At 63.1% G+C, this 15,952-nt stretch overlaps 2 protein-coding genes and 1 long non-coding RNA gene across 12 annotated transcripts in view; 1 reads left to right on the forward strand and 2 right to left on the reverse strand.

Moving 5' to 3' along the window:
- CTCF (CCCTC-binding factor) overlaps positions 1 to 711 on the reverse strand; it is a 36,639-nt gene extending 35,928 nt beyond the window's left edge. The window contains exon 1 of the mRNA XM_075433859.1: positions 655 to 711. The gene's annotated coding sequence lies outside the window, so the exon portion shown is untranslated. The remainder of the gene's footprint in view (positions 1 to 654) is intronic.
- LOC142362873 (uncharacterized) lies at positions 63 to 6,254 on the forward strand. Its single transcript, XR_012765344.1, has 3 exons — positions 63 to 179; positions 5,113 to 5,267; positions 5,411 to 6,254. It is a non-coding gene; the product is annotated as an uncharacterized LOC142362873 (long non-coding RNA).
- Positions 6,255 to 6,297: 43 nt separating this feature from the next.
- RIPOR1 (RHO family interacting cell polarization regulator 1) overlaps positions 6,298 to 15,952 on the reverse strand; it is a 33,071-nt gene continuing 23,416 nt past the window's right edge. For 8 of the 10 annotated variants that reach the window (XM_075433851.1, XM_075433847.1, XM_075433846.1 and 5 more), the window contains 18 exons: positions 15,918 to 15,941; positions 15,477 to 15,530; positions 15,216 to 15,368; positions 14,634 to 14,697; positions 14,511 to 14,554; positions 14,189 to 14,314; positions 13,830 to 13,978; positions 13,513 to 13,642; positions 11,500 to 12,300; positions 10,684 to 10,823; positions 10,153 to 10,327; positions 9,890 to 10,025; positions 9,645 to 9,806; positions 9,366 to 9,524; positions 8,832 to 9,028; positions 8,649 to 8,732; positions 8,251 to 8,341; positions 6,298 to 7,215 (listed from right to left, as the gene is read on the reverse strand). In XM_075433851.1, the coding sequence (XP_075289966.1) occupies positions 7,118 to 7,215; positions 8,251 to 8,341; positions 8,649 to 8,732; positions 8,832 to 9,028; positions 9,366 to 9,524; positions 9,645 to 9,806; positions 9,890 to 10,025; positions 10,153 to 10,327; positions 10,684 to 10,823; positions 11,500 to 12,300; positions 13,513 to 13,642; positions 13,830 to 13,978; positions 14,189 to 14,314; positions 14,511 to 14,554; positions 14,634 to 14,697; positions 15,216 to 15,368; positions 15,477 to 15,530; positions 15,918 to 15,941 (2,787 nt within the window). In that variant the 3' untranslated portion in view covers positions 6,298 to 7,117. Of the gene's footprint in view, positions 7,216 to 7,946; positions 8,011 to 8,250; positions 8,342 to 8,648; positions 8,733 to 8,831; positions 9,029 to 9,365; positions 9,525 to 9,644; positions 9,807 to 9,889; positions 10,026 to 10,152; positions 10,328 to 10,683; positions 10,824 to 11,499; positions 12,301 to 13,512; positions 13,643 to 13,829; positions 13,979 to 14,188; positions 14,315 to 14,510; positions 14,555 to 14,633; positions 14,698 to 15,215; positions 15,369 to 15,476; positions 15,531 to 15,917; positions 15,942 to 15,952 lie in introns of all 10 variants that reach the window. The other 2 variants (XM_075433842.1, XM_075433843.1) reach the window with 2 other exon arrangements.

Genomic DNA, 15,952 nt, shown 5'->3' on the forward strand with positions numbered 1-15,952 from the left:
CGCTGCATGGCGCTGCTCAGCCTGCCTTGCAGAGGGAGCTCGAGCCCCGCGCCGCGCCGGGCAGGCGCCTCTCCCTCCGCGCAGCGCACGCCAGCGCAGCGAGGCGGCGGAGGGACGCGCACGGGCGGCGGCCGGACACCGGGCCGACACCGGGCCGACAGCGGGCGGGAGGGCCCCGCGTAGGTTGGAGGGGGGTTGGCGGGGGGGGGGAAAAGCGGGTGGGGAGCGGGCCCGGCTCGGCGGGGCGGGGAAGGGGAGGAGGAAGGGAAAAGGGAGGAGGAGGGAGGGGGGGGGGTGCCGGCGGCTGGCGTGGCGGGGAGGGGGCGGTAATCCAGCGCCGGTGGCGCGGCGGAGGAGACAAAGGAAAGAAAATGGAGGCCGGGGGCCGACGGCTCGGCGGCGGCCGGGCCTTCGGGGTGGGGGGGGGGGGCACGGCGGGAAGTGAGGCCCCGGTCGGGCCCGCGGCCCAGCGCCGCGCTGCGGGGAATGGCGGCGGTGGCAGGCGAGGCGCCGGCCGCGCTGGGGACGATAGAGGGAGACAAAGCCCCCTGCTTCCCCGGCGGCGGCCGCTGCGGGGCCCCAGCCGAACCGGAGCCCCATCGTGACACCTAGAGGCCGGAGAAAGCGACTGCAAACGCCCCGCCACCCGCTTACCTGCGCCCGCCGCCCCGCCGAGCTCGCTCTGGCCGCCGGGCCCCCGCCGCCGCCCCGCGCCGCCCACGGGCCCCGCGGAGCCGCCGCGCCCCGCCCGCCCCGCCGCGGCCGCCGCTAGCGCCCAGCACCAGCTCGCGGTTTAATCGCTCCACAGTCGCTTCGGACACAAAATGGCGGCGGGCGGGGCGGAGTGCGCCTGCGCCAGGCGCGGGCTGCCGCGGACCGCCGGCCGGAGCGGGGAGGGAGGTGGGGGTGGGAGGGACGGGGCGCGGGGAAGCGGCCGCGCGCGGGGCAGGCTGGGTAAAGCGGCGGGCGGGGTGGGAGGGGCGGGGGCGGCAGGCGCGGGTCGCGCGCCAACTTCAAACGCGGGGCCGCGGCGGCCGCCGGCGCGCGCCTGTGCGTGCCTGTGCGTGCGTCACGCGTCGGTGAGAGGAGGGCGGGCCGCCGGGCCTGCGGCCCTGTCAGCGGCACCCCGGGGCCTGTGGGCCCCGAGCGCCCTCGCCCCGGCTCTGCCCGCCACTCCCAGGCTTTACGGGGGCTACATCCCCCCCCTTCACCTGAGGGAAGCTTCCAGGCCCGCCCCTGCCTCGGCGGCGGGGGAAGGAGCGCCTGAGGAGGAGGAGGAGGCCTGCGCCGGCATAACGTGTGCCTTGCTCCGTGGCGAGGAGGGGCTCACCGGCTGAGAGGGCCCAGGCCATTGTTAAGCTGCAAGAGGAGTCTGTACAATCGCGAATTAATCCCTGGGAAAGCTGTCGGGCGGTTTTGTAAACACCGATGAGCGACCAGAACTAGATGGTGTTCGCCTGCCGGTTTTGAAGGACCTTGGGCTTGCCAAGCTTGTAATTGGGTGGGACACGCGGCTCAAGTGAGCTTCGGCGCCGCAGGAACGGTACATGTGGTGCCAGGTATTCGGCAGGGAGCTTCCAGGGTGGTTAACGAGGTTGGGTCCTGCCTGTCAGAAGTCAAGACGCTGCTCAGCTTTTCCCCTCTGCCCCTGAAAGGTGGAAGCGGCCGTGGCATCCGTAGCAAGGTGCACGGATTTGTATGAGAAAGCGCTTGGGCTCGCCTGTCTTTCTTTTTCTGCAGTTTCCTGTGCTGCCAAATCTGGGTTTCGCAGACCCGTAGCTGGCTGACAGGCAGGCTGAGAGGAGGGGAGATTTCCACCAGCTCACACTGCATCCTCTTGGTGTTGTCTTACCGTGAAAGTGTATGGAATGAAGCCAGGGTGATAGGTTACAATATTAACAGCTCAAAACCGAGGTGCATTGGAAGGAAGCTGCCTTTTTTTGCTCCTTGCCTATCAATCCCTGGAGGACGATAACGTTTGGAATTCAGAATTCTAAACGTAAAGGAATCTCAACACAAGCCCGTGCTAGTAGGACTGAAGAGTTATAAGGCTGTTAGAGCTGAAACTGGTATTAAAATCTTGCCCCCAATTTTGTTCCTCTTCAGATGTCACTGCAGGGCAAAGTAAAAGCTGTTCGACAGCCTAGGCTTTACCCCAACCTGCCTGGCAAGCAACAAAACCATCAGACAAACGTACCACACATTAACATGTGGAAGCTGTGCCCTTAAATCCTGGGCTGGGTAACGCTTCCATCGTGTTGAGCTGTGTCATGGAGAGAAGGGTCTGCCAGGCTCTGCGAGGAGTGAGCTGGGCTGAGAGGTGGTGGCGAGGGAGGAGATCGGCTCCTGACCCTGCTTCAGGGGTTTCTGCTGCCGAAGCCCTCCCCGTCCTTGCGAAGAAGCAGAGCACCAGCAGCAGTGCCGTGGGCTGCGGGGTCAGCACCGGTACTCCTCTTGAGGATGCTGCTGACTGAGACCAAGTTCCGTGCTGAGGACTGTGACGCCAGGCCGAGTCCTTGAATTTGTTACAGCAGGGGAACCGGGGATCACCCAGCGGCCGGAGGGGACGAGCTGTGTTTCTTCAGCCTTGGCTGAAGGAGAAGAAGATCGGTTGCAAAGCAATGGCAAAAAGTGACCATTAACTATGAGAGGTGACAGGATGTAGTCCACAACCATGACCTCTGGGGTCTTCGTTGCGTGAGAAATTTGAGCCGTAGAAACAGAATATCCTGAGTTGGAAGGAACCCGCGAGGATCTTCGAGCCCAAGTCCTGTTGGACTATCAAAAGCTTTGCTAAAATCGAGAAAACCCTACATCCATTGCTTGCCCTTCGTCCACTAGATGGGTTGATGTGAAAGGAAATTATGTCAGTACGGCACGAAGAATCTGCTAAGAACATTTCTGGGGAAACAAGATTCTACAGTGTGAATTTTTAAAAAGTGATTTACATTTATTGTAAGCTGTCAACCCATCAAGTCTCATGCTGTGATTTTGGGGAGAACGGTTTATCTTTTGTGTGTAGCCATGAATCCTGCTTTAAGCTCAAACCTTAGCTCAGGCACAAATCAAAATGGAGAGGAGCGTTAGCTACACGTAGAATCACTTCTTGTGCTCTTTTAAACGCTGACCCAGGGCTGGAAGTAAATGAGTGCTAATGATCCCTCTGCCTTTTGTTTGTGGCTGTGCTATGACAAACGGTCGCTTGTCCTTTGTAGTAGGAATGTCGCTGCTTAGGAAGCAGAAGTTGTTCTGGCAAACACCAATTCCTGGACATCTCCTGCCCATCTTCCTGTCCCAGACCATCTGCTGGTGTCTGCTGGGGGTCTGGCCGGCTGATCTTGGCGCTCTTGAGCCGATTTGCAGAGGGTTCAAGCCCCCGGCTTCAATCCTAATTCTGGGTGCTCCTGAAAATCAGCCTCTGAGCCAGTCCAAGTTAGACACCCAGAGGCAGATGCTCCTTCTAGAAAAGTTGCCTGGGCAAGGCCTTTCCCAGAGACGCCTTGCCCCTGAGTGGGACAGCAAAAACCGAAGCCGAGGACCTCTGGACCACCTCGCCAAGGCTCTGGGTGAGCTCACCCTCCTCATTCCCCGCTCTCCCTTAGCTCCGTGCTTCCATCACCCTTGCGCTGCACAAGCCCTCAGGAGTCACCACCCCCCTCCTCACTCAGCGCTGCAGAAGACACTGTTGGGGTTTGAGAGCCAGCATTAAATTAGGTTTTGGAGGCTGCCTGGAGCGCTCTTTGGTCTCTGTATGTAACGAGGCCCCAGCTGTCACCCTGGGAGTGGTCCTTGGAGAACAAGCCCATATGTATGTGCCTGACCGCCCTGCGAGGAACACGTCAATGATCATGAGAAGATTGTTGTTGCTTTGCTGTGGTTCAATGCAGACTACTCAGCTGTTCGAATCGTTTCTACGTGCCCTAGTGAATGCCTTGGAAACATGATTTCATACGAGCCTGGGACAAGGTGAGAGGTCCAGCTTTGAGGCTGCTCAATCCGGAGATTCCCAAACTACAACCCACCTCAGAATGACTTGCCGTCAAGATCTAAGTGGTTTCTCACGCAAGGGCTGATCAGAGCTTGTGGCACTCCGAAGCGGCAGCGTCTGCCTGTGGTCATTCTGGCTGCTGGGTGCTCTTGGTGTCACAACCCAGAGACCAGCAGGTAAAAACCAATGCCGCAAAGTGCTCCAGAATCCATATGCACCCCCTTAATTAAAAGGAAAACAGCAGTAAATGGGGAAAAGGAACATCTTTCCAGAGCAGAGCACGTGGGTAATGTAACCGTGACACAGACACCCTCCCACGGGCTGCGGCTCCTACAAGAAAAGCAAGTAGCTGCAACAGTCGTCGGTGCTGCTGAGCACAAGCACGTCCGTGCGAGAGAGAGATATTTCAAGTGCTGACACAGATTTGGCTGATGAACGTGGTGCTGGCACACCGTCTCCTTTGAAACAGCAAACACGCCGCCGCAAAACGTGCTCTGCGGTGCTGTATCCGTCCCCGTGCGCTGCGAGAGTGGCTCCCAGGGAGTTCACCCCGAGAAGCGGTGCCGTTCCTGCGCAAGGGCTGGGGCAGACGTCAGGGCCCCGAGGGAAAGCCGAGTCCCCTGCCTCTCTTCAGACAGCTGGCTCGTGTGATGGTTCTCCTCCTCCTCCCCAGCCGTCAAAAAAAAAAGCCCAAGCAGGATGTGAACTGCAGTGAACATTCTAAGTCAGTGCTGTCTGAAAACCAAGGCTTTTTTTTTTTTAAGTTGATTCCAGTTAAAATGGCAATCCTGTAATTCCGGATGACCTGGCAGTGTCCACGGGGCAGAGGTCCTTGGCGATGCTGGCATAGACCCATTCAGAGCAAGGGGCTGGGCAATACATTCCTAAATCAATCTGGGTTTTTTTCCCCCAGATGTTCTTAAAGCCACATAAAAAATGAGAGTATTCCTTGTAATTCCAGGTGACCTGGCAGTGTCCATGGGGCAGAGGTCCTTGGCGATGCTGGCACAGACCCATTCAGAGCAAGGGGCTGGGCAATACATCCCTAAATTAATCTGTTTCTTTTTTTTCCCCAGGTGTTCTTAAAGCCACATAAATAATGAGAGTATTCCTTGCAATTCCAGGAGCAGAGTCATTTTGTCCTGGCCTGCAGCTCCCTGCCTGCCTTGACAGAAGGCTGCGCTCTCTCTACAGCCAAGGAGCAGCGCGTCTTGGAAGGTGGTGTGGTGCTGCAGGGATGGGGCTAGGTTTCGGCAGGACAACGAGAACACCCACGTAGGTGAGTGAACTGAATTTGTGGCTCTGGCCACCGGAGCACCAGGCTGGTTTTATTTCCAGGAGTTATTCAGGGGGAAAAGAAACTGAACTGAATACATCTGATGTCTGGGCCGCTTTCCACCTCTCGGGTGCTCTTGTCCACAGTTGGGTGTGCCAGCTGGGACCCACGTGCCACAGCTCTTGCTGCCTGCAGCTGACGGTGCGAGGCATTGCTTTGGGAGAAACACCGTGCTTCCCTCCTGGGGCTTGTCCAGCCCCCACAGCAGGTGGAAGAGGGCTAAGTGAGCAGCGATGCTGCGAAGTGTGCCCTGGTTACCCCCTTTCTGCCATCCCACCTGCAGATAAAACCATGTCCAAAAGTGGTGACGCCAGCGCGATGTCCCATCTGGGACACCCCAGGCAGCGATAGTATGGAGCCACGGGCTGGTCGTGCCCTGCGTGTCCATTCTGCCCCAGGCCAGCCCCAAAACCTCTGCTCCAGTGAGGAGAGAGGACGTGGAGGCTGTAACCTGCCGGGACTTGCATGGAAACCCCGGGAAGCGCCGACAGACGGACCCTGCTCAGCCTGGGGGCCACAAAGCCCCAGCTTGGCCGGTGCTGGCGGTGCCCATGCTCTGCTCCGGCACGCGTGGCTGGCCCTGGGGGTCCCTGCCTCTGCTGTTGGGCACCTTTGCTGCTCCCCTCTCCCAGGACCCTACAGGCCATTAAGATGATCAAGGGATTGGAGCAGTTGTCATGTAAGAGGAGGCTGGGAGAGCTGGGACTGTTTAGCTTGGAAAAATGAAGGCTGCGGTGTGGTTGCTTACCCGTGTCCATCAGCTCGGAGGAGGTGGAAACTCCTTCCACCGCTGAAAAGGAGTAACCTGCTCTTCTGGTGAAATCAAAGACCACTGTGCTGGTGGCCGAGGTGCAGGCAATGCCAGAAATCACAATTAATTATGCATCGCGAGACCCCACCACCACCCTGACCCACGGCTTACCCTGCCCCTGGGCAGCGGGGACGAAGAAACACCCGCACAGCGACACCGTCACTCATTAAAGGTCTGGTTTTATTTCTGGTTTAAAATCAAAATTAGTTGTTCTCTGTAATTACATTATATATAGATTTATAGAGACATTATAGAAAAGAATTTTTTGCTTTTGTTTTTCTGCAAAAATCTGTAAATAAAAAATAAAAACAAACAAACAAACAAAAAAGGTGGCAGCTTCTGTCTGTCCGTCTGTCCGTCCCTCTGCCACTCCTCCTGCCCCTGCCCTCCACGGTGCTTCCCAGCAGACCAGGAAGGGCTCTGGGCCAGGGCCACGTCTCGCTACGCTCCCTCCAGCCACAGCCGGGAGGGACAGGAGCGCGTGGAGCTGGAAAGAAGAAACGCCAGCAGAATATATTAATATCTCATATTTTGTTTTATTTAAGTCCTGGGAGGGGCTCCAGGTGGCAAAGGGCAGCAGTCCCCAATGGCCCAGGCAGCTCCTGGACAGAAACGGCGTGGGTTCCAAAGTGCAGGTCCTCCCGGGACAGGACAGAGCCCTCGAGCAAGGGGAAGGCGAGAGGAGGCAGAGCAGCCCAGCACGTGTCCCCGCAGCTGACGAGGGGGCAGGAGGAGTGGGCTCCCCGCGTAGTTTAAATAGCAATCGGAGGGTGGGGTGTGCGGCGAGTCCCCCCGGCCCGGCCCGGGGCTGCGGTCGTGGCACCCGGTGGCAGGGGAAGCGGTGCTCCGTAAGGCAGCGTGCGGCCGCGGCGAGCTGCCGGCCGGGTAATGCTGCGGCGTGTTGCCGGGCCCGGTCCAAGCGAGCCCGGGGGGCCGCGGTGCCTTCGCCCTCCGGGGAGGGCAGGTGGCTTCGCGTGGCATCTCAGAAAGCTGTGCTGGCCATGCTGGCGGGCGCGAAGATCCTCGGGAGGCTGTCCAGGCTCTCCTCCAGCCGCCGGTGAGCTGATTTGCCGTCCTCCCCTGCAAGCACATGCTGCAGTCAGCGGAACGGGCCGCGGCAGTTCTGACCCCCACCCATCCCCAGCCGCCTTCCCCGGCCTCTCTGGGGAGATGACGCTTGGCGGAGCCGAGCTGGTGTGCTATGGGCCACACAGCGAAGACCTCTCCCGTGCTTCTTAGCACACCTGTGGGCAGGTCCCAGCTCAAAAAGCCCCCCCAAGCTCCCGGTCCAAAGCCTGTTCCTGTGCTGCCTGCCGTGCCCGCACCCACGCCGGGCAGGGACTCCCGCATGGGTGGGCTGCAGCAGCACTGGCTTGTGCACAGCCTAGCTCGGGGCGAAGGAGCTGGGGCTCTGCCAGCTCTGGCATCGCAAACAGCTGGACACATCTGCCCGCACCGGCATGGGGATCCCAAGGGCTGCCCCAGGACCCCCCGCCCCAGGCATGCACAGGGATGCCCGGACATCAGCGCTACAAGCTGGCACTGAGCCCTTCGCCCAGCAACCCCCTGCCCACAAGTCTGCCCGCAGCGGCCATCCCCAGCACGGGGTGGCGAGACGGACAGTGCTGGGACATGGACACAAGGCGTCTACACATGGCGGGGCACCGCGGGGATGGGCTCTATGAACAACCAAGACACACAGACTCCAAAACGTGACACGGCTGACAGGCTCTAAGACGGAGACATTCGTGAGCAAAGCGGCAGGAGGGGGGACGGGGGTGGGGGGACGAGGGCGGCTCACGTGTCCCAACCTGCGCAGCAGCTGCCGCGATCTGGAGGCCTAGAAACCCACTCAGATGGTTCTCTCAGGGCCATCTAGCAAATAATAAATAACAAGCGGGCTCAGTGCTCTGTAGCCACAGGACACCTGGCCATCGCTGCCCGCTGCCAGCTTGCTCTTGCCCGGCAGAGCTTGGGGCACGATGAGCCAGAGCTTGCGGGGTAGGCAGGGACCGGCCCAGGAGCCCCTTCTCCTGTGGGCACTGCCGGCACCGGGAGATGCCGCTCGGGATGCCGTGGGTGGGATGGAGCAGAGAGGAGCAGCGGGACACTCACCGCACAGCATCAGGCTCTGCTTGGCCGCCTCCCGCACAGGCTCCTTGTCGGTTTGGCACAGGTAAACCAGCTGCTCGATGCTCTCCTTGGCCTGCCGGAGAAGGGACGAGGGGCTGAGTGGGGCTGGTAGGGCTGGCAGCAGGGACACTGCCCCGGGGTAGGGAGGAAGGCAGCACAGGGTGCCGCAGCCCCATGGGACATGGAAGTCCCTCGTCCTGTCCCTTCCCTCCCCATCTCCCTTCCTGCCCTGCCCTGCCCGCTTCTCCGGCACATTTGGGGCACCCCCAGCTCCTCTATCCCGGGAGCAGGAGGCTGCGCAGCTGTGTCCGGACTCGCCGGCCAGATGCGATTCCTCTTCCTCCAGCAGCCCCACCGCTTCCTCCCCACGTCCCTCTCACCTTCAGGCAGCCCAGCGCCGCACACCCCGCCACACGCGTCTGCACCTCCTCATCCTCCAGCTGCTCCAGGTAGCAGACGAGAGCCTGGGCGAGATGGATGGATCAGGGCCACCGCCCGCAGCGGAGCCAGCGGGCAGCACCCCGGGGACCGTGGCACCATCCCACCTCGTCCCTGGCACGTACCCGTTGGCGGAAGCGAGGGTTTTCTGCCAGGCTGCGGAGCTGGGCCGACACGGCGCTCACCACCTTGCTGTTGCCTTCCACGAGGAGCAGGCTCAGCGCCTTCAGTCCCTCCTTCTTCAGCCGGCTCTCGGGCACGCGCTTCAGGGCACGCAGCACCACGTCCTGGTCATCCGAGTTGAGATTCTGAGCCAGGAGCGCTGCAGGGAAATCACCGGCCGAGCTGAGGCACGGGGAGCCCGGCAGCGTTGCCCATGCACCCTGCACCCATCCCCGGCACCCCGCACCGAGGTGGCCGCACACATGGTGCCAACGCGTGGGGCTGCTGGGGCACCCAAGCCAAGATGCTGGGGACCTCCAGCAAGGACCCAGGGTGCTCGGGAAGGCAGCATGGGAGCAGGCTGCATGCCGGTCAGACCTACTCGCCCACCCCAAGCATGGCTGAGCCCCTGGGCGATGCCCCAGGGCGGTCGTGGTGGTGCGGCAGGGTGGTGCCCTATGCCCAGAGTCCCGCGAGGGTGGGAGGAGGGCACCCACCTTCCTCTGCCAGCTCCATCACGTAGGTGTCAAGCACCAGGGCGCCCAGGGACTCAAAGTGGCTCCAGTACTGGAAGATGGTGACCTGCTCGCCCTGGGCGCTGCCGGGCCGCCGGGGCAGCCGCCGGTTCAGCACGTCCTCCACCAGCTTCACGCACACTGCGGGGAAGGGTTGGGCTCAGCGTGCCTCTGTGGGGCTCCTAGCACCCACAAACCCACCGCCACGGTCACCGAGCGGGGCCGGTGACTCTCCCCCGACACCCCGGGGTGCTCGCTCACCGGCGTCGGCCAGCCCCGGGTGCCGCTCACTGATGAGTGCCGCGTACTGGGCACTGAGCACCTGCAGGAACCGTTCCACGGGGCACGTGTAGATGTTGGGCACCTCCACGCAGCGGTCCCAAAGGGCCAGGACGCCCTCCTTCCGCGTCGAGAACTGCACCACTGCAGGGACAGGCGATGTCAAACCTCCCCGGGCGTGACTCCTGCCCTCCAGCCAGCACGGCCCCGTGCCCACGCATCCTCACCTTCGGCGGCAGAGCCGGCTGCTCCCGCTCGCTCCTCCACCAGCCGGCACACGATCTCCAGGACCTGCGCCTCCCGCAGCAGCCTGTCCAGGGCGTACATCTCCCGGCACCGCAGGGGACCAAAGGTGCCCAGCTTCTGCAAGGCACGGCCCAAACGGGGACCTCAGGGACGCAGCTCGGCACCCACCCGCCACAGCCTCCACGAGGGGAGGACCCACCACCCACCCCACCTCCTGCCACCGCGCCCCGGTCCCCGTCCTCACCAGCAGCAGGCGGTTGCAGTTGTGGAGGTGAAGCACCAGGGCCTTATCCAGAAACTCGCTGCCGGTGCTCAGGGGGTCGGTGCTGGCCTCGGAGCCGCTGCACGTGCCAGCGTCGTCTGCCCCCATCTCGCCGGCGCTGGGGGCCCTGCTGCCGCGCCGGGCTCTGCCAGTCCTCCTGCCAGCCGGGGAGAGACCGCGGTCAGCGTGGGAAACCTGGACCTGGCCCTTCCCCACCCACCAGGCAACGCTGGGCAGAGTTTCTGTAGGACCTACAGTATCCCAGCATCAGGGTGAAGGAGCAGGTCCCAGGGCACGGGGGCTGCCTCCCAGCCCAGCCCCCGCCGGGAGACGCAGGGTGGCATTGTGCCACCAGAAAAGGGCCAGATTCTGCTGCTTCTCGACCCAGACCTGCCCGGAGCTGTGATGGGCTGAACACAGACAGGCACCCTGGCAAAGCCAGGCATCCCCCATCCCAACTGCCCCAGGGCCACATCCCACCCTGCGCCCCACCCCACAAGCCCTGCTGTGCACCTCTCATCTTGGAGAGGCTCCTCCTCGGAGCCCTCCGAGTCCTCCATGTCGGAGGTGTTGAGGAAGCTGAAGCTCTCCAGCGCATGCTCCACCGTCAGGCTGATGCTGGAGGCCCGGCTGAGGAAGATGCCCTGCTTCTGCTGTGGGAGAAGGCATGGCAGGGTTGGAGCCTGGCTTGCCTGCCAAGGCACCCTGCCACCTGCGTCCCTGGGCTCTGTCATAGGGATGGCCCTGTCCCCATCATCCCTGGGATCTGCCATCAGGGATAGCACCATCTCCATCATCACCAGGCACTGCCATCAGGGATGGCCCCGTCCCCATCATCCCTGGGCTCTACCATCAGGGGTGCCACCATCTCCATCATCCCCAGGCACTGTCATCAGGGACGGCCCCATCCCCATCATCCTGAGGCACTGCCATCAGGGACGGCCCCGTCCCCATCAGCCCTGGGCTCTGCCAGCAGGGACAACCCATCCCCATCATCTCCAGGCACTTGGGGACAGCCCCATCCCCACCATCCTTGGGCTCTGCCACCAGCTATGGCCCTGTCCGCACCATCCCTGGGCTCTACCATCAGGGACAGCCCTGTCCCCATAATCCCTGGGCTCTGCCATCAGGGATGCCACCATCTCCATCATCCCCAGGCACTGTCATCAGGGACGACCCCGTCCCCATCATCTCTGGGCTCTACCACCAGGGATGGCCCCATCCCCATCATTCCCAGGCACTGTCATCAGGTATGGCCCCATCCCCATCATCCCCAGGCGATGCCATCGCGGATGGCCCCGTCCCCCTCGCCCCTGGGCAGCCCCTCACCAGCAGCATCTCCTCCAGGCGCTTGAGCTCCCGTTCGAGGGGCTGCAGCTCCGGGAACTGCCCCCGGTAGTCGTCCAGGGCCGAGCCCAGGAGGCTGATGGCCTCCTCCAGACCCGAATCCACTGCCTTCCCCCGCGGCACCTCGGGGACGCCGGCAGGCAGCGGCGGGGCCGGGACGGGGCTCTCCTCCACTGACGCTTGTGGCAGCGCCGCGGGGACGCCGGTGCCACTGCCGCCCTGTGCCTGTGCCTGGCTCGGTGCTGGCTCGTCCTCATCCACCTCCTCCTCGCAGGTGGTGGCCCACACCGCAGTGGCGCGGGGCTTGGCCCCGGTGTCCCTGTCCCACCCTGCCGCGGCGGCTGCCACCGAGGCGCCGGGGAGAGGGTCCGCGTCCCCCTCGCCTGTTCCCACATCCTCCAGGCTGGGCGCGGGCTCCCAGGCGCTCTCCGCAGCCTTGGCCTCCATCGTGGCGTCCACGCTGGCCTCGCTGATGTGGCTCAGAGTCCGTGAGTAGGGCACGTGCCCGTTGGCCACCGTCTCCTTCTTACGGCTGCCTGGCTCCTCCGGCTGGCTCCCGGCGGGGGGGACGCCGAGAACGCCGGCCCCGGCCTCCTCCGGCTGCTGGGAGAAGGAGATCTCGATGGCGGGCGCGGACGCCTGCACCTCGGGCTGCACGACGGGCTTGTGCGCAGCATGGCGGGCGCTACCGGAGAGCTGGGGGCTGGAGGAGTCGTCCGAGGACTCGGAGGAGATGGACCAGGCCGTGCCGTTCTCCAGCTCCTCCTGGCGCCGCAGCATGTTCTGGGAGGGGGGAAAACAATGTCAGATGAGACCCTCCTGCCGACCCTGCTCCTCCAGCTTTCACAGAATCACAGAATCCCAGCATGGTGGGGGTTGGAAGGGACCTCTGTGAGTCACCCAGTCCAACCCCCTGCCGAAGCAGGGTCACCCAGAGCAGGCTGCACAGGACCTTGTCCAGGCGGGGTTTGAATATCTCCAGAGAAGGAGACTCCACAACCTCCCTGGGCAGCCTGGGCCAGGGCTCCGTCACCCTCAGAGTGCCCCTTCCTCAGAGGGAAAGATCCGGCCGAGCCGGAGGGCACCGAGGACGCCGCACCGCGCGGCGCAGGCTGCCACACCGCCCTGGCTCCACTGGCACAGCTGGGCAGGCAGCGAGGACCTGGTGACCACGGCTGCCTCTTCCAGCCCAGCACCTCGTGCCATGCCGGGAAGGGGGGTCCAGCTACCCAGGCTCAGCCACACGTGCCCTGGAGCCCCGGGTGCCAGCAGCTCCCTGGCACCGTGGGCAGCTGCAGCACAGCCACGACGGGGTGCGACATGCGGAGCCGATAACGGCACCCACCATGGCTGCATGGGCAGCAACAGCTCCAGCACCAGCTCGTGGTGGCCATCACACCAGCGGTTTCACCATCGCTGAACCAGCATCACACCAGCGTCACGCCAGCACCACCACACCAGCACCACGGCACAGCACACCGATGCCACCAGCGCGGGGACACAAACGAGCCTTCTACTCACTAGAGTACTCACTAGCCCAGGCTGCCCCAGCTTGGGGACCATCTCCCTGGGGCCAGCCAGACCCCGGCCGGGCAGGATCAAACCTCCAGGCATCAGCGAGGGCTAGCGAGTAGAAGACAAGAAGCGGCTACGGCTACTGCGGGATGGCCACGCCGCTGGACTAAGCTACTGGCTGGCTCCAGCCCCAGCACTTACGCGGCCCTGCTGCGGCCATCTCCCGAGCTCGGCCGAGGAGACATCGCCGCAGGAGCAGCTCTGAGACAGCTTCTCGAAGAGTGTCTCCCGAAAGATGTCCAGCAAGGACCAACCGTGCTTGTCGGCCGCCCGCCCCGGGCTCTTGGGCAGAGAGAAGGGGAATTGTGAGCGCAGGAGGAGCGGGCGCCGGAACCGGGGAGCTGGAGAGGAGCTGCCCACCCCTATCCCCACGCCGTGCCACCCTCTGGGACGCAGCCCGAGGCCCAGTGCCACACTTACATAGAAGGCTTGCTCCCGCAGGGATGGCGTGTCGGGCGGGCTCTGGTTATAGGTGGAGAACCTCTTGTTCACCGTGGAGGCCTTGTTGACGGTGCTGGCTGCCGAGGGCTGGTCGTCCTTGTCGAAGGGGCTGGGGAGGAGAGCAGGGAGGTGAGGGGTGTGTGCCAGCCCGTGAGGGGGTCTCGACTCTGCTCTGCAGTGAGGTCCCCAGGACTTCGTCCAGTCCAGCTCTGGTTTTCCATCATTGCAGCCCTGTTTTGGGATGGGCACCCCCAGCCCTGCCACGCACTACCAGCAATGCCTGCCGAGATACTCACTTCCAGGTCACCTCCAGGCTGAGCTTGAGGGTGCCCAGGTCATTGATATCCACAGCCACAACCTGGGGCAGGGCTGCAAAAAGGTCCTTGGTCTCGCAGGACACGTTGCCCACCACAACATGGTTTGCCAGGCTCTTTAGCTCTGTCACCTGGGGAAGGAGAGGGAGGAGAAGATGAGGTGAGGCCAGGTGCTTCATCTTCTCGACACGGTTCGCATCCATGCCGTGTGCCAGGATGCCACCACCCAGACAGCCTCCTCCCACCCCGGTGAAGTTCAGGTGAGGTCCAGGAGCGCAGCCCTGCCAGGATGCAGGGGGGGTAGCTGGCCCACACCATCCCTGCCCACTCCTCCACTGTACCTTGATGGAGAGGAACTCGGTGACGAGGGGCAAGAAGACCATTTCCTCGCTGTCCCACACCTGCTTGCTGTTCACCTCAATGCGGCCCCGCAGCTTCCACCGCTGCCGTCCGTACTTCATGAAGATCTGGGGACGCAGAGGCGTGGGTAAGGGGGAGAAACAGCACCGGGGTGGTGGGTGCTCTCTGTGTGTCCCTGGGCACGGCCAGGGACCCCCACCACCCACCACCACCCTGCCACACGCCCTCCGCGCCAGCACCCCGGCACCCCAAGGACCACAGGGCAGCAGAAGCGCAGATCCCAACCCCTGCGGTCCCACCAACCTCATACTGGTCACCAGCACAGAGCCGGGCAAAGCCTGCCAGTCCTGCAAGAGAAGGCGGAGGGGCGTCAGCGGGCAGCAGGCGGGCAGGCAGCAGGCCAGGGACGGAGCGGGACGTGTTTACCTTTCATCCGGACGTGGAACTCGCCCAGCTGGCTCTCCAGCTCGTTCTCCAGCAGACACATGTTCTGGGGACAGACAGACAGACAGCACCCATCAGCAGCCACCCATGCAACGGGGCTGGGGAGGGGTCTGGAGAACAAGTTTGAGGAGGAGCAGCTGAGGGAGCTGGGGCTGTTCAGTCTGGAGAAGAAGAGGCTGAGGGGGGACCTCATCACACTCTACAACCACCTGAGAGGAGGTTGTAGCAGGGTGGGTGTTGGTCTCTTCTCCCAAGTAACCAGCAATAGGATGAGGGGAAATGGCCTCAAGTTGTGTCAGGGGAGGTTTAGATTGGAGATGAGGAAAAACGTCTTTACTGAAAGAGTGGTCGGGTGTTGGACCAGGCTGCCCAGGGCAGTGGTGGAGTCCCCATCCCTGGAGGGGCTCAGAAAAGGTGTGGGTGTGGCACTTGGGGACATGGTTTAGCAGGCGTGGTGGGGTTGGGGTGATGGCTGGACGTGATGATCTTAGAGGCCTTTTCCAACCTTAACGATTCTGTGTGGGACCCAGCACCCTGCCAGCCCAGCCCAGCCGGCTGCCTCACCTCCGTGTACTCCTTGTAGCCCTTGCTGGCCTCGGCCAGGCTCTCGCGTGCCTCCCGGCTGCCCGGAGAGCCCGTGCTGTACGCCTTGACCATGTTGTGGGCTCCATCGCGGAGCCGGCGCTGGATGCAGTAAGCCTCGTAGAGCTCATCTATCTGCAAGGACAGGCCCGAGCTGCGGCGAGGGGCAGGGCAGGGGACAGCACGGCTGCCCCGGCGCTGCGCCGAGGTGGCCCCGAGGTGACCTCGGTCCCCAGCTCTCACCTTGCTAGCATGAAACTCCAGGCGACAGAGGAAGCGCTCGATCGACTTCACTTGCTGGGGGAGCAGAGGAGACGGCGTGAGCGGCAGCCCGAGCTCCGCAGAGGAGCCGCAGCTCGGGATGTGCCCTGCTGCGTGCCCGGATGGATCCTCGCCACCGTCCCTGCTCCGCAGGGTCCCCCGGGAGACGAGCCAGGCTCCGGGGTGCTCTTCGCCCAGCCTCAGAGCTAACCTAGGCTCAGCGCTCCCCAGCCACAGCTTTTGCTTGCAAGCAGCGGGTTACGAGCCCCTGCCTCGTCCCCTGCCCAGAGCCACCTTGCCCACAGAGCCCCGATCCCGGCGCGCAGGGGACGGGGCAGGCAGCAGGGAAGGAGCCGGCGGGAGCGCATCCCAGGCACGAGGACAGGGAAGGCAAGAGGAGGACGGGGCACTGCTCCCACTTACCTTATCCAGATCGTAGAGAAAGCCCTGGAGGAGAG

Source organism: Opisthocomus hoazin, chromosome 12 (genome assembly GCF_030867145.1).
Source record: "Opisthocomus hoazin isolate bOpiHoa1 chromosome 12, bOpiHoa1.hap1, whole genome shotgun sequence".
In the NCBI taxonomy this organism is placed as follows: Eukaryota; Metazoa; Chordata; class Aves; order Opisthocomiformes; family Opisthocomidae; genus Opisthocomus; species Opisthocomus hoazin.